The 13502-nt window shown below is 37.2% G+C and overlaps 1 protein-coding gene across 3 annotated transcripts in view; it reads left to right on the forward strand.

The window, feature by feature from the left end:
• CWF19L2 (CWF19 like cell cycle control factor 2) overlaps nt 1-12747 on the forward strand; it is a 104928-nt gene extending 92181 nt beyond the window's left edge. For all 3 annotated transcript variants that reach the window (XM_072953845.1, XM_072953846.1, XM_072953847.1), the window contains exons 17-18: nt 9717-9818; nt 12103-12747. In XM_072953845.1, the coding sequence (XP_072809946.1) occupies nt 9717-9818; nt 12103-12246 (246 nt within the window). In that variant the 3' untranslated portion in view covers nt 12247-12747. The remainder of the gene's footprint in view (nt 1-9716; nt 9819-12102) is intronic.
• The last annotated feature ends 755 nt before the right edge of the window (nt 12748-13502 follow it).

A 13502-nucleotide genomic window follows, 5' to 3' on the forward strand; every position in this document is an offset into this window, starting at 1 on the left:
AGAAACTGAAGATGACACCAACAGATGGAAAGATACACTGTGTTCTTGGATTGGAAGAATCAATATTGTTGAAGTGACCATACTGCCCAGGGCAATTTACAGATTCAGTTTAATCTTTATCAAAATACCAATGGCATTTTTCATGGAACTAGACATATAATATTAAAATTGTATAGAAACATTGTCTGTAGTCTTTTACTCTTCCCTTGCTGGTAAATTGGGCCAGACAATATATTAAAAACCAAAACATCCCTCCCCCCTGAAATGTTCATGTAATGTACATCCATCTTTTGTGCTTGAGTTTTTTACTTTTCATACCATAATTTCCAGTGCCATTGAATGTTCTTTTAGAATATGGTTTTAATGGTAGTTGAAGATATTTCAGGATTTCAGGAGAATGGCTGGAATCCAGATGATGAGGTAGCGTGATGCTGAGCCCACCTCCCTCACAAATGCATCAAGATGACAACTTCAGATAAAGCAGCTCTCACTGAGAGTGACCTGAAGACGAGCAGACGGCTCTTCTGCAACCTAGGCTGTAAAGAAAGAACCACACAGAGTCTGGTAGGGGAGGAGAAGCCATCTAGTTGGGACCCACACCACTAGGGTGACCTGGAGGAGGAGGGAGATATCACATGTTGGGGGATCTGCCCTGTGGAGTGCGGGGTTCAATCCACCTATTAGGTATCCCCAGGCCAGTGGTCCAACGTAGGGAAGGTGAGCACTGTCTGGGCTAGAAAACCAGCGAGGCTTACCTGAGTGCTATAAGAAACTGAGACTCTGCTCTTGAAGAGCTCATGTGCAACCTTGCTTGCTTCCACTACAAGGGTGGAAGCAGCAGATTGAAAACTGCATGGTGCTTTGGCCAACTTGCCACAACAACTGTGCTGCCCAACCTGCACCAGGCTCCAACTCTAGCCCCTCCTGCTCTGCTATTGCACCCTGCTGAGGTGGAGGCTTCATTTGCCAAAAAGAGTGCACACACTTGGAGGGAACAGAGCTTGCTTAGGCCCCTGCTCTTCCTCTGACTAAGATAGTGGCAACATACTTGCGAGGGAGAGAAACCAGCTCCAGGGTGGAGAATGCCATTTCATGTGCACACGTCCATATGCACACTTGGGAAAGATTGGAACCAGCTGAGTAATATGGCCAACCCTTCTGGCCCTGACATAGCCTCTAATTAAGGTGCACACACCAAGGAAAAAGTGGAACCAGCTTCAAAATGCAGCCCCAAGCCCTCAGGCCCTGGCCATGCCCCAGCCAAGGTGGAACTGCCATTACACCTGAGAGAAATGCAGGTCCTTCAGGGCTCCTGCTCCAGCCCCTTGGGCCTGGATCCTGCCCCCAGTAGGGTGGTGACTGCCATTGAGCATAGGAGAAGCCCCAGCTCAAACCTGGCTCTGGCTCTACCTCCCACCAAGGCAGTGGCTATCAGGATGCTGGACTCACTTCAGATCCAGCTCTCCCACCAAAGCCACTGGGCACACACTAACTGCATTTGGATGCTCCCACACAAGTACATACCTTCAGGACCAGGACAGGTAGCTTTTTCACATACTTTCATACAGGTAGAAGAATATGTTTCAAAAAACAAGAAAACCTCTGAATAAAACCATATTGAAACAGATAAATAATTTACCTGATACAGTTCAGAGCAATAGTAATAATGCTAACTGAACTTGGGGAAGAAATAGATGAACATGGTGGGAATTTTAATAAAGAACCAGAAAATATTAAAAAGGACCATTCAGAGCTGAAGAGTATAACTGAAATGAAAAATACACTAGAGTTAATTAATAGCAGATTAGGTAATATAGAGGAACACGTAAGCGATCTGGAAGGTGGAATAGTGAAAATCTCCCAATGAGAATAGGAAAAGCAAAAATGAAAAAAAGATGAGCTAGTTTAAGGGACCTCTGGGACAACATCAAGCATACTAACATTTGCATTATAGAAATCACAGAAGGAGAAGAGACAGACAGAGGTAGAAAGTGTATTTGGTGAAATTTTGGCTCAAAACTTCTCAAACCTGAAGAAGGAAACAGATACCCAGGTATAGGAAGCAGAGAGAGTCCCAAACAAGATGAACCCAAAGAGAGCCACACCAAGGTATGTAATAACTAAAATGGGAAAATTTAAAGAATTTTAAAGATTACACTGTACAGCACAGGGAAATACACACAAAATGTTATGATAACTCACAGAGAAAAAGATGCGACAATGAGTGTGTATATGTCCAGGAATGACTGAAAAATTGTGCTGAACACTGGAATTTGACAGAACATTGTAAAATGATTATAAATCAATAAAAAAAGTTTAAAAAAAAAGAATTTTAAAGGCAGCAAGAGATGAACAGTTACATACAAGGGAACTCCCATCAGGCCATTGGTTGGTTTTTCAGCAGAAACTTTGCAAGCCAAAGGCTGTGGCACAGTGTATTTTAAAGTGCTGAAAGGAAAAAGCTTACAACCTAAGATACTGTACTCAGCAAGGTTATCATTCAGAATTAAAGGAGAGATAAAGAGCTTCTCAGATAAAAAAACTAAAGAGTTCATCAATACTGAACTGACCTCATAAAAAATGTTAAAGGGCCTTCAAGTAGAAAAGACTACAACAAGAAATAAAATATAGGAAGGGAAAAACCCCACTGTTAAAGGCAATTATATAGTAAGGGGGATCAACCACTTTAAATAAACTAGTAGAAAGGTTAAAAGACAAAAATTGTAAAATCAAATATAACTACAATTAACAGTTAAGGGATAGGCATAGATGTAAAATGTGACATCAAAAATAGAAGATGTGGAGGGGGAGTAAGAAATATAGATCTTTCACAATGTCTCTGAACTTAAATGACTGTCAGTTTAAAACAAGTAGATAGAGATATATCGATATATATGAACTCCATGATAACCACAGATCAAAAACCTGCAATAAATACAGAAAAGCTAGAGAGAAAGGAACCCAAATACAATACTAAAAAAAATAATCAAACCACAAGGGAAGAGACTAAAAGAAGAAGAAAGGAATAGAGAAAAACTAAAAAACATTTAACAAGATGGCAATAAGTACACATCTATCCGTATTTGCTTTAAATGTCAATGCATTAAATGCTCCAATCAAGAGACATAGGATGGTTCATTAGATTTAAATGATTCATCTATATGCTGCCTATAAAAGACTCATTTCAGAGCTAAAGATGCAGGCTTAAAGTGAGGGAATGGAAAAAAGGTATTTCATGTAAATTGAAAGGACAAGAAAGCTGAGGTAGGAATACTCATATCCAACAAAGTAAACTTTAAAACAAAGTCTATAATACAAGACAAAGAAGAGCATTATGTAATGATAGAGGGATCAATACAAGAAGAGAATATGACATTTGTAAACATGCATATATGTAAACATATGCATATAGCATAAGTGTAGGACTGTCTTAAATATATAAAGCAAATATTAACAGATGTAAGGGAGAAATTGACAATAATACAATAATAGTGGGGGCATTAACACCCCACCTATATCAGTGGGCATATCATCTAAGTAGAAATTCATTAAAGACACAATGGCCTTAAAGACACATTAGACCAGTTGGACTTAATAGAGCTACAGGCTTTCCATCCAAAAGCAACAAAATACACATTCTTTTCAAGTGCAGCTCAATCCAGGATAGAGCACATGCTAGGCCACATAACAAGTCTCATCAAATTTAAGAAGATAGAAATATCAAGTGGGTTTCGCAACCATAGTGGTATAAAACTGGAAATTAATTACTGGAAGAAAAACAGAAAAAACAAACACACACATTGAGACTAAACAGCATGCTACTAAAAATTCAGTGGGTCAGCCAAAACAGACAAAAAACAAAGAGGAAATCAGAAAATACTTTGAGACAAATGCAAGATCTCTAATGAGTATAGACACAAAAATTCTCAACAAAATATTAGCAAAGTGAATTAGACAATGCATAAAAAGGATCATATACAATGATCAAGTAGGATTTATTCCAGGGATGCAGGGATGGTCCAATATTTGCAAATAAATCAATGTGATACACTGCATTAACAAAATGAAATATAAAAACCATAAGATCATCTCAGTAGATGCAGAAAAAGCAGTTGACAAATTTCAACACCCACTCATGGTAAAAACTCTCAACAAAGTTGATATAGTGGGGACATACCTCAACATAATAAAAGTCCTTTGTGATAAACCTACAGCTAACATCATACTCAATGGTGAAAAACTGAAAACGTTTTCCTCTAAGATCGGGAGAAGACAAGGATGCCCACTTTCACCATTTCTATTTAACATAGTATTAGAATTCCTAGCCACAGCAATCAGAGAAGAAAAAGAAAGGAATCCAAATGGGAAGGGAAGAAGTGAGAACTGTTAGTATTTGAATATAACATGGTACTATGTATAGAAAACCTTAAAGTCTCCACCAAAACAAAACAAAACAAAAAAACTATTAGAACTAAGAAATGAATTCACTGCAGTTGCAGGAGACAAGATTAATAAAAACAAATCTGTCACTGTTCTATACACTAATAATGAACTATCAGAAAGAGAAAGGAAGAAAACAATCCTGTTTACAATTGCATCGAAAAGAATAAAATAGCTAGGTGTAAACTTAACTAAGGATGTGAAAGACCTGTCTACTCTGAAGAGTATAAGATATTGATGAAGGAAACTGAACATGATACAAAGAAATGGAAAGATATCCCTTGTTCATGGATTGGAAGAATTAATATTGTTAAAATATACTACTCAAAGCAATCTGCAGATTTAATGTAATACATATGAAAATACACATGATACTTTTCACAGAGCTAGAACACATATTCCTAAAATTTGTACGGAGCCACAAAAGACCTTGAATCACCAAAGCAATCTTGAAAAAATAGAACAATGCTGGAGATATCATGCTTCATGACTTCAGACAACAGTACAAAGCTCCAGTAATCAAAACAGTATGACACTGGCATGAAAACAGACACTTAGCTCAATGAGAGCCCAGAAATAAACTTATGCGCCTGTGGTCCATCTATGACAAAGGAGGAAAGAATATACAATGGGAAAAAGGCGGTCTGTTCAATAAGCAGTGTTAGCAAAACTGGACACCTACGTGTAGAATCATGAATTCAGAACATTTTCTCATGCCATATAAAAAATAAACTCAAAATGGATTAAAGACCTAAATGTAAGACGGCAAACTCTTAAAAGAAAACATAGGCAGTACACTCTTTGACATAGGTCTTAGCAATATTTTTTAGATCTGTCTCCTCAGGCAAGGGAAACAAAAGCAAAAATAATCGAATGGGACCTAATCTTACTTAAAAGGTTTTGCACAGTGAAGGAAACCATCAACAAAATGAAAAGGCAACCTACTGAATAGAAGATATTTGCAAATTATGTCTGATAAGAGGTTAATATTCAGAATATATAAAAATCTCATACAACTCAATGTCAAAGAAGCAAAAACCCAGTTAGGAAGTAGGCAGAAGACATGAGTAGGCATTTTTTCATGGTCAGCAGACACGTGAAAAGAGACTCAGCATCGCTAATCATCTGGGAAATGTAAGTGCAGACCACAATGAGATACCACCTCACACCTGTCAGAATGGCTGTCATCAAAAAGGCAACAAATAATAAGTGATGGCAAGGATGTGGAAAAATGAGAACTCTAGAGCACCATTGATGGAAATATTAATTGGTACAGCCACTGTGGAAAACATTATGGAGGTTCCTCAAAAAATTAAAAATAGGACTACTATATGATCCAGCAATTTTACTCCTGGGTATATATCTGAAGATAACCAAAACACGAATTTGAAAAGATACGTGCATGCCAGCATTCATAGCAGCATCATTTACGATAGCCGAGATATGTAAGCAACTTAAGTGTCCATCAGTAGATAAATGGATAAAGAAGTTATGGTGTGTGTATGTGTATATGTGTGTGTGTGTGTGTGTGTGTGTAAATATGTATATAGTATGTATAATATGCATATATAATAAAGAATATTACTCAGACACAAAAAATGAAATTTTGTGATTTGCAACAATGTGGATGCACCTGGAGGGTATTATAGTTAGTGAAATATGTCAGACAGAGAAAGGCAAATATGGTATCTTTTCACTTATGTGTGGAATCTCAAAAATAAAGCAAATGAATAAAACAGAAACTGACTCACAGATGTAGAGAACAAACTAGTGGTTACCAGTGAGTAGAGGGGCTGGGGGAGAGGTAAGACGGGGGAAGGGGATTAAGAGGTACAAGCTACTAAGTGTGAAATAAATTAGGTACAGAAATGGAGTGTACAGCATAGGGCCTGTAACCAGTATTTTATGATAGCTTCAAATTGAGCATAATCTATAAAAACATTGAATTGCTATGTTGTATACCTAAAACATATTTTAAGTCAACTATACTTCAATTTTAAAAAAAGGAGATGCTAATATTTCAAAGCACAAATTATAAAAAATCGTAGTATTCTCCACTTGCTCCCCTGTATATGCAGTAATGTTACTGGTGAGCCATCTAGTACCTCTTGTAAGTTTGTTTTTTTTTTAAACCTGGATATGTACCTGAAATAAGTACCTAGAGGGTTTTAATATTTAAGTTAACCAATACTGAAAGTAAGAAACAGATACAGATTCTTATCGGAGTGGTAGTTGGATATTCAGCTTTGAAGTGTGTTCTGAATCACCATGTAACATTCTGCCGAGATTATTTGAACAGTCACAGCAGACGGGCAATACAAATGACCTGTTAGCTTTAGGATGTAATAAATGTGTGCATGGAATTGTGAAGGGAATTTGAGTATAAGAGTAATTTCAAAGCAGGTCACTTTTTAGGTTAGCAAGCTTGCCAGTGTGTTTTTAAAATGATAAGCATGTTTCTGAGCATGAAGTGAACAATCTTGATTTATTTTAACATTATTTTTGTTCTGAAGAAACCTTATTATACTCCTTTTAAAAACTCTATGTCCTTGCTAGTTCCGTGAAGTATTTCACATGTCTTGGGGGTGTGGTGAATTTTTTTTCCCACAGTAGATTCTTGGCTGTTGGTAGAGATTCACATATTTGTAATTCATTCCAATTCTCTGTTGATTTATGTTTTTATTTGTGTGAGTATAAGCTTCTCTTTTTATGTCTATTGTTTACTTTCTCTGGGTCTTTTGATTTCTTTGCAGTGTAATGTGAAGTTTATAGAAATACACAAGGGAAACAGATCCTGAATGTTCACTGCCAGTGAAATTGCATGATACTAAATAGCTTGCCAAGAAAGCGGAAGCAGTCTCTTTTCACGAGGAGATGTTATTGAGAGTTCACATGAATTCTTCCTGAACTTTTAAATGTGTTTTTTAGGTTTAATTTTGTGGTAACTAGAGCAGTTGAAAAACATCTAAGACATTTAGGATCTGACGTTTAAAACTAAGGGAGGTCCACCTCAGACTTTGGGTTTACCCAGAGATCCTCAAATACGAGGACAAGATTAAAGATTAAAATCTGGAATATTAAAGAGGGAAATTCAAATACTACTGTTTTCCTATAATTAATAACATTTTTTTTGCTGTAATTCCGACAGTACCCTTCACGAATGACACTAAAGTTCCAACCTCGATGCCTCTGGCTGCTCAGGGCAGGAAAAGGGAGGACTGAGTGTAGTAGCCTTTGCAGTGCCTGCTAACAGCTCTCCTCTGGCAGTGCGAGAGCAGAGCTGCTTGTGGTGACAGCTGCTCTTTGTGTGAAGGCCATAGTGTGCTCATTATGCCATCTTGGCACTTGGACCATAGGTTTCTGAGCCTTGGCATACATATGCAAATTACCACAAACTCAGTGGTTTAAAACAACACACTTCTTACATCGCGGTTTTGGAAGCCACAAGTACAAAGTAGGTTTCACTGGACTAAAATCGAGGCGTTAGCAGGCATGCTTTTTTTTGGAGGCTCTCGGGGAGAATCCATTCCCTTGCCTTTTTCCGCTTCTAGAAGCCACCTGCATTCCCTGGCTTGTGAGCTTTTCCTGCCTGTGCAGAGCCAGCCAGCCTAGGATCTTTCAGTCTTTGCCTCTGACCCTCCTGTCATATTCTGGATAACCCAGGGTCATCTCCCTGTTTCAGGGTCCCTAATTTAATTGCATCTGCAAAGTCCTCTTTGCCATAAAGTGTAAGATATTCATGGCAAATAGGGGATTAGTGCATAGACATATTTAGGAAGCCATTTTTCTACCAAACGCAGTGTGACACAAACAAAAAGCGTGGGCACAGTCATCGTAAATTGCTTCCTGAAGTCATCCCTGCCTTGAGCACTGCTCTTTACTTTATGTTGGTCTGCAGCATCATTTAGCCATTCACATTCATGTTGATCTACTTCAGATAGCAAAAATATTTTAATGGGAGCCTTCCATTCTTTTTTTTTTTTGACTACCAGATTTGCATGAAGTGCTATTAATGGGAGACAGAAATGGAAATGAAAGGAATATTTGAATAATATTCTCTGTGCCAAGCATTGGGCTATGTGCTTTATTTGCATTTTTCTATTTGATCCTAATAGCAAACTTCTGAGCTCCTCCTATTTCTCTTGAGACTTAGAGATGTTAAATAACTTGCCTGAGGTTCCATAGTTACAGGAATCAGAGCTGCAGTTAGAGCCTTGTCTGTCTCTTTATTTTTTCCTAAGTGCCTAGGTCACACAAAAGCAAAGCCGCAAAATGGTAACCCATTTCTCTGCATTTTATGTTACGTACTATTTCACAAACTGATTTTTTTTTAATTAATGCTTTTCCTTAACATGAACAATTCTTTATAAGCCCCAATTTCAATTGCTTTATACTATTTCAAGATGACTACTCTTACTATACCATATTATATCTTTCCAAGTCATGCCTTCTTGAGGACACAATGCAAAATACATATAATTAGTAGAAGTATGCAATTCTCTGCCAAAAATTAGTAAAAGTTGACTGTATGAAAGGACTGGAGGGAAAAGATATTACTTAAATTGGTCAATTTGAATAATTCCCAGTGACAGAATTGTGGTTTGGAGGAAAAACTTGCAAGGATACAAGATCTACTTAATTTATAAAGCTAGAAAATACGGTCTTTTCCAATTAAGATACTTCATGCACACTCGTGTGTGTGTGTGTAGAAACAGGAAGGGATAAAAAGAAGGGAAAGATAATAGCTAATCCTGGAGATATTTTGAAATGAGGTTGGTAAACTAAATATTGCTACACCCATCTCACCAATTAATAAAAAACTATGATTGTTCATGTTTAATTTATCTTTGATAAATAAGTAACAGTGAAGTCCCAGGGATATTATAAACAGCTCTAAGCATATGACTTGGACCCACTTCCTATTCTGCGTTGTGAGAAAAATATAGGAAAGCACGTGCTTAATCTTTATTTGCAGAGTCTAAGGGAAATTATTCTGTTGCTGTGTAAAAAAGCAAGTGCCTTTGCTTTCCTGTTTTCCCCAAAGACATGAAAATAACTGTTTTTGATTATAATTGCTGGATATTACGAAGCACTATCTGGCTGAAAGGCTACCAAAGGAAATGTTTTCCTCAGAAAGTTAAGTTAGTGCTTGAGTATCTTCAGAATTGGAAGTTCATTGTGTACGTTTGTCTTGAGGGATGCTTAATTAGGAAGAAGGATTACACAAAACTTTCTGATTTCATGCTGTATTCATGTGCGATCTCTCATTTATTTAGGTACCCAGAGGCTTACCTTACTTCTCTGTGAATTTTGGCCTCCAAGGAGGGTTTGCCCACGTCATTGAAGATCAACACAAATTCCCTCATTACTTTGGAAAGGTATGCTCACAATTTAATAAAATTCCAGAGTTCAGCAATTTTGTAACACTTTTCTTTTGAAGGGAAGCCACAGCTTTGGGCACAGTGTACTCTGAAGTTGGTGGCTACTGTTCCACTCAGTATTCAGAGGGAGTACTTGGAAATTATTAATAAATTATATCCCAGAGTTTCTGGAACAGTCAGGAATATCGCTTTGGAACCAAACATTTGTTGCCAGTGTCAACAGTCCGTGTAGTGTTTTCCTGTGGACTCAGCCAGGCTTCTGCTGAGAATGATGATAACTGATGAGCCGGGTGCTGTTCTGAGAACTCATTTAATGCTCACTGTGACTCTATTAAGGAAATATTTTTATACTTTTATTTAACAGGTGATGAAACTGAGCTATAGAGAGGCTATCTAACTTCCCCAGGGTCATGTGCATTATAACAAGTGACAGAACCAAGGGGTGTGTAACACGTAGCTCATGCCTGAGTTAGAGAGCAGATGCCCTCACCCCTAACTCACTTACACCACAGGGCCCCAGAAGAATTGATCCCTCTTCTCACACAGATGGTTTCTGGGCAGATATTAGAGTACAGATCTTACAGTCGGTGCTGGATTCTTTCCGTCACTAAAGACTGCCTTCTAGGGTAGCCCTTAACCTTAAGGTCTACTGAACACCTGGGGAGTATGTAAGTATCGGGGACTAGAATGAAGTTAACGTGGCCACTGAAGGGGTCAAAAATGTCTGGGCAATAACAGCTCTAGAAGTGGCCTTTCAGTCTGGCCTAGCTCAGGCCTCTCTGCTCGTATCGTCCTCTGAATTAGAGGAGCTTAGGTGAGCTCTGCCCAGGGTTCCCTGTTCTCCGCACCCGCTTTCATCTCCTGTGTAAGGTCATTTTCTACAATGAATAGGTTTGGATTCAAACATTTTTATGCTGTTATCCTTAAAGGGCTAACCGGAGGCCCCAAATCACATTTTCTGTGAACTGTTGAGATAGATTACTTGTCTGATTATTTTTCAGAATATCTTTTCCCAGAGTTAACTAGAAAGAAGTTAGTTTTCATTGCTCTTAAAAATTCTGCCCTTATTAAACAGAGCTTTATAACTCGAGGTTTTATGGCTATATTTTTTTAAAAAGCTTGATTCTAGTGAAAATGAAGTAAAATATTCATTTTTTTATTTGCATAAATTTAATTTGGAGATTTCTTTTCCTTCCTTCCTTCCTTCCTTTAATTGTAAGTATAGTCAGTTACAGTGTGTCGGTTTCTGGTACGCAGGATAATGTCCTAGTCATGCATCTATATACATATATTTGTTTTTATATTCTTTTTCACATTAAATGCTATGAGCTTTCTGAAGACAGAGCAATGTGTGTTAGTTATCTTTCTATCCCCTGCTGTATTTGGTCCGTGCTTGGACACACGAGGTCCCCTTAGTATGTTTATTAAAATGAAGAACCTATGTGTGAGAGAGGTTACACTCCAGGTCTCACCACACAGTCCTGTGACCTAGACTGAATATGCAGAGTTCAGTCCTCAGCCTAGGGTTTTCTTGTGTTACCATTACTTCTCTTCTGTGAAGCATCACAAATTTCCCCATATCTTTCCATACGTAGATATTCATGAGCACATATTTGATTAGTTTCTGTAGCTGATAGCAAAGGAAGGGGATTATGAAGGAAATGATTTAGAATAATAAAAATCAGATGATTAAAAATCCATTCCTTTCAGGGCTTGGGAATGTGACTTTTTAAATGAAGGTGATTTATAATTTTTAATACTTAGTTTACTTAGATTAATATTTAAATATGATTTTGTTTCCTGAAAAAAGATCTCCAGCTAATAGTAGGAGAAACTGTCTTACGAATATACTGGGTGGTAGAGAGAACATTAGCCTGAGATTGAACTGCAGTTGAACAACCAAGTTAATAATTGCTACTTTGTTGATCAACTGCTTCTTCAAACTTTTACCAGAGCAGCTGATAAGGACCAAAGGAATTAAATTTCATTTTCTCTTCCTCCTCTTTGCTGCTGTCTGATAGATGCGCTAACAAGAAACAGAGAAGGACAAATTACTTGACAGGAGACACAGCTAGGACTCCTGGAATCACAGGGTTTGCATAGTTAGAACTAAGTGAAAACAATTTTTTTTTAACTTGAGACTAATATTTGTGTAAAATTTGAACATCCCCACGGAGAACTACTTAATGTTATATTTGGTAACAGAAAGAACAGAAGAGTGGCATTACTGTTTTCAGTATTTGTGTGTGCACACGCTTTTATTTTTCTCATTCTTTTAAAGGAAATCATTGGTGGGATGCTGGATATAGAACCAAGACTCTGGAGGAAGGGGATCCAAGAAAGCTTTGAGGATCAGAGGAAGAAAGCACTGCAGTTTGCTCAGTGGTGGAAACCATTTGACTTCACCAGAAGTAAAAACTGTTGAGTCATACCCTTCATTTTTTAATTTCCATTTCGGGTTTCTTTCAGTTCTGTTTCCATTGCATCCAACTAAACAGCTGACCCTCAGGTTACAGGGAAAGAGAGTCATGATCTGGGTTTCTGACAACTGTGTATCATTTCACTGTGTCAGTTTCCTGCCCTACCTGCTCCGGTGGACTTCACTGTAGCAACCGTGGAACAAGACCAGAGACCCTGAATGAGCCGTTCGCATCCTATTCTGTACCTGTGTCTTGGTGTTCTGAACAATACAGACTTTCCTTTAAGGATTATCCAAGAAGTAGAGCAAATCATTGCTTTATAGGGAAGTGGATCTCATTCAAGGTTGTAAAGTCTGTTGACTGGTTTCTTTTGCATTTTTTAAAGTAAGAGTTGGCATATTCAGTAATAATTAACATTTCTTTTCATAGCATTTTATAGAAGCTCTTAACTTTCTACCAATAGCGAATGTAATACTGCTATTCTTTTTATTAAAGGAAAAAAGAATGTCCCCAAAGTAATAAAGAATTAAATGAAGCATAACATATTCATGATTTGTTTCTATTTCTGGACTTTTAAATAATGTCTTTGAATTTTGGTGATTTTAAAAGTAGTTATTCCAAAAAATACAGTATACAGGTGTTTGGGGTTTGCGTGCAAGTTAAAAAATGTAGCCAAATCATCATTTTGGGTGGTATTGCTTCTTACAAAGTATTAAATAATGTGAGTGCTCTTAGTTTCAGGAGCGCATTCTGTTGTCCCACTTTATCTAAGTTTCTTCATTTTTCTTTGTTCTTACACTTGATGTGAGGAGAAAACCCTGTACTTACAAAATATGGCCACGGTCTCTAAGAGTACTCCTACTTCATTTTTTATACGAAAGACATTTTTGTAGTAACCTTTTTTCAAAGGTGTTGATTTTTTGGAGCTGAACCATGACATTTTGTCATGAAGCATTGAATACCTAGAATCAATGTGATAGGAGACTATAAACTATCCAAAGTGTATATAAACTATTCATACAAGTTGATCATACATGAGGTCGCAACATTCCATAAGGTAGAAATACTAATAAAAATTATCTGATCACAATGTAGTAGTATTAGAAATTATTACTAAATTCAAAAAGGAAAAATGAACTTCTATTGAAATTAATAAACCTTATTTTAAATTACCCTTGGGTGAAATGAGAAATACAAACTGAAACGAACATTTTCTAAAAATAGTAAAACACTTTCTATCAGAATCTGTGACCTACCAAAA

Source organism: Vicugna pacos, chromosome 33, assembly GCF_048564905.1.
Source record: "Vicugna pacos chromosome 33, VicPac4, whole genome shotgun sequence".
Lineage (NCBI taxonomy): Eukaryota > Metazoa > Chordata > Mammalia > Artiodactyla > Camelidae > Vicugna > Vicugna pacos.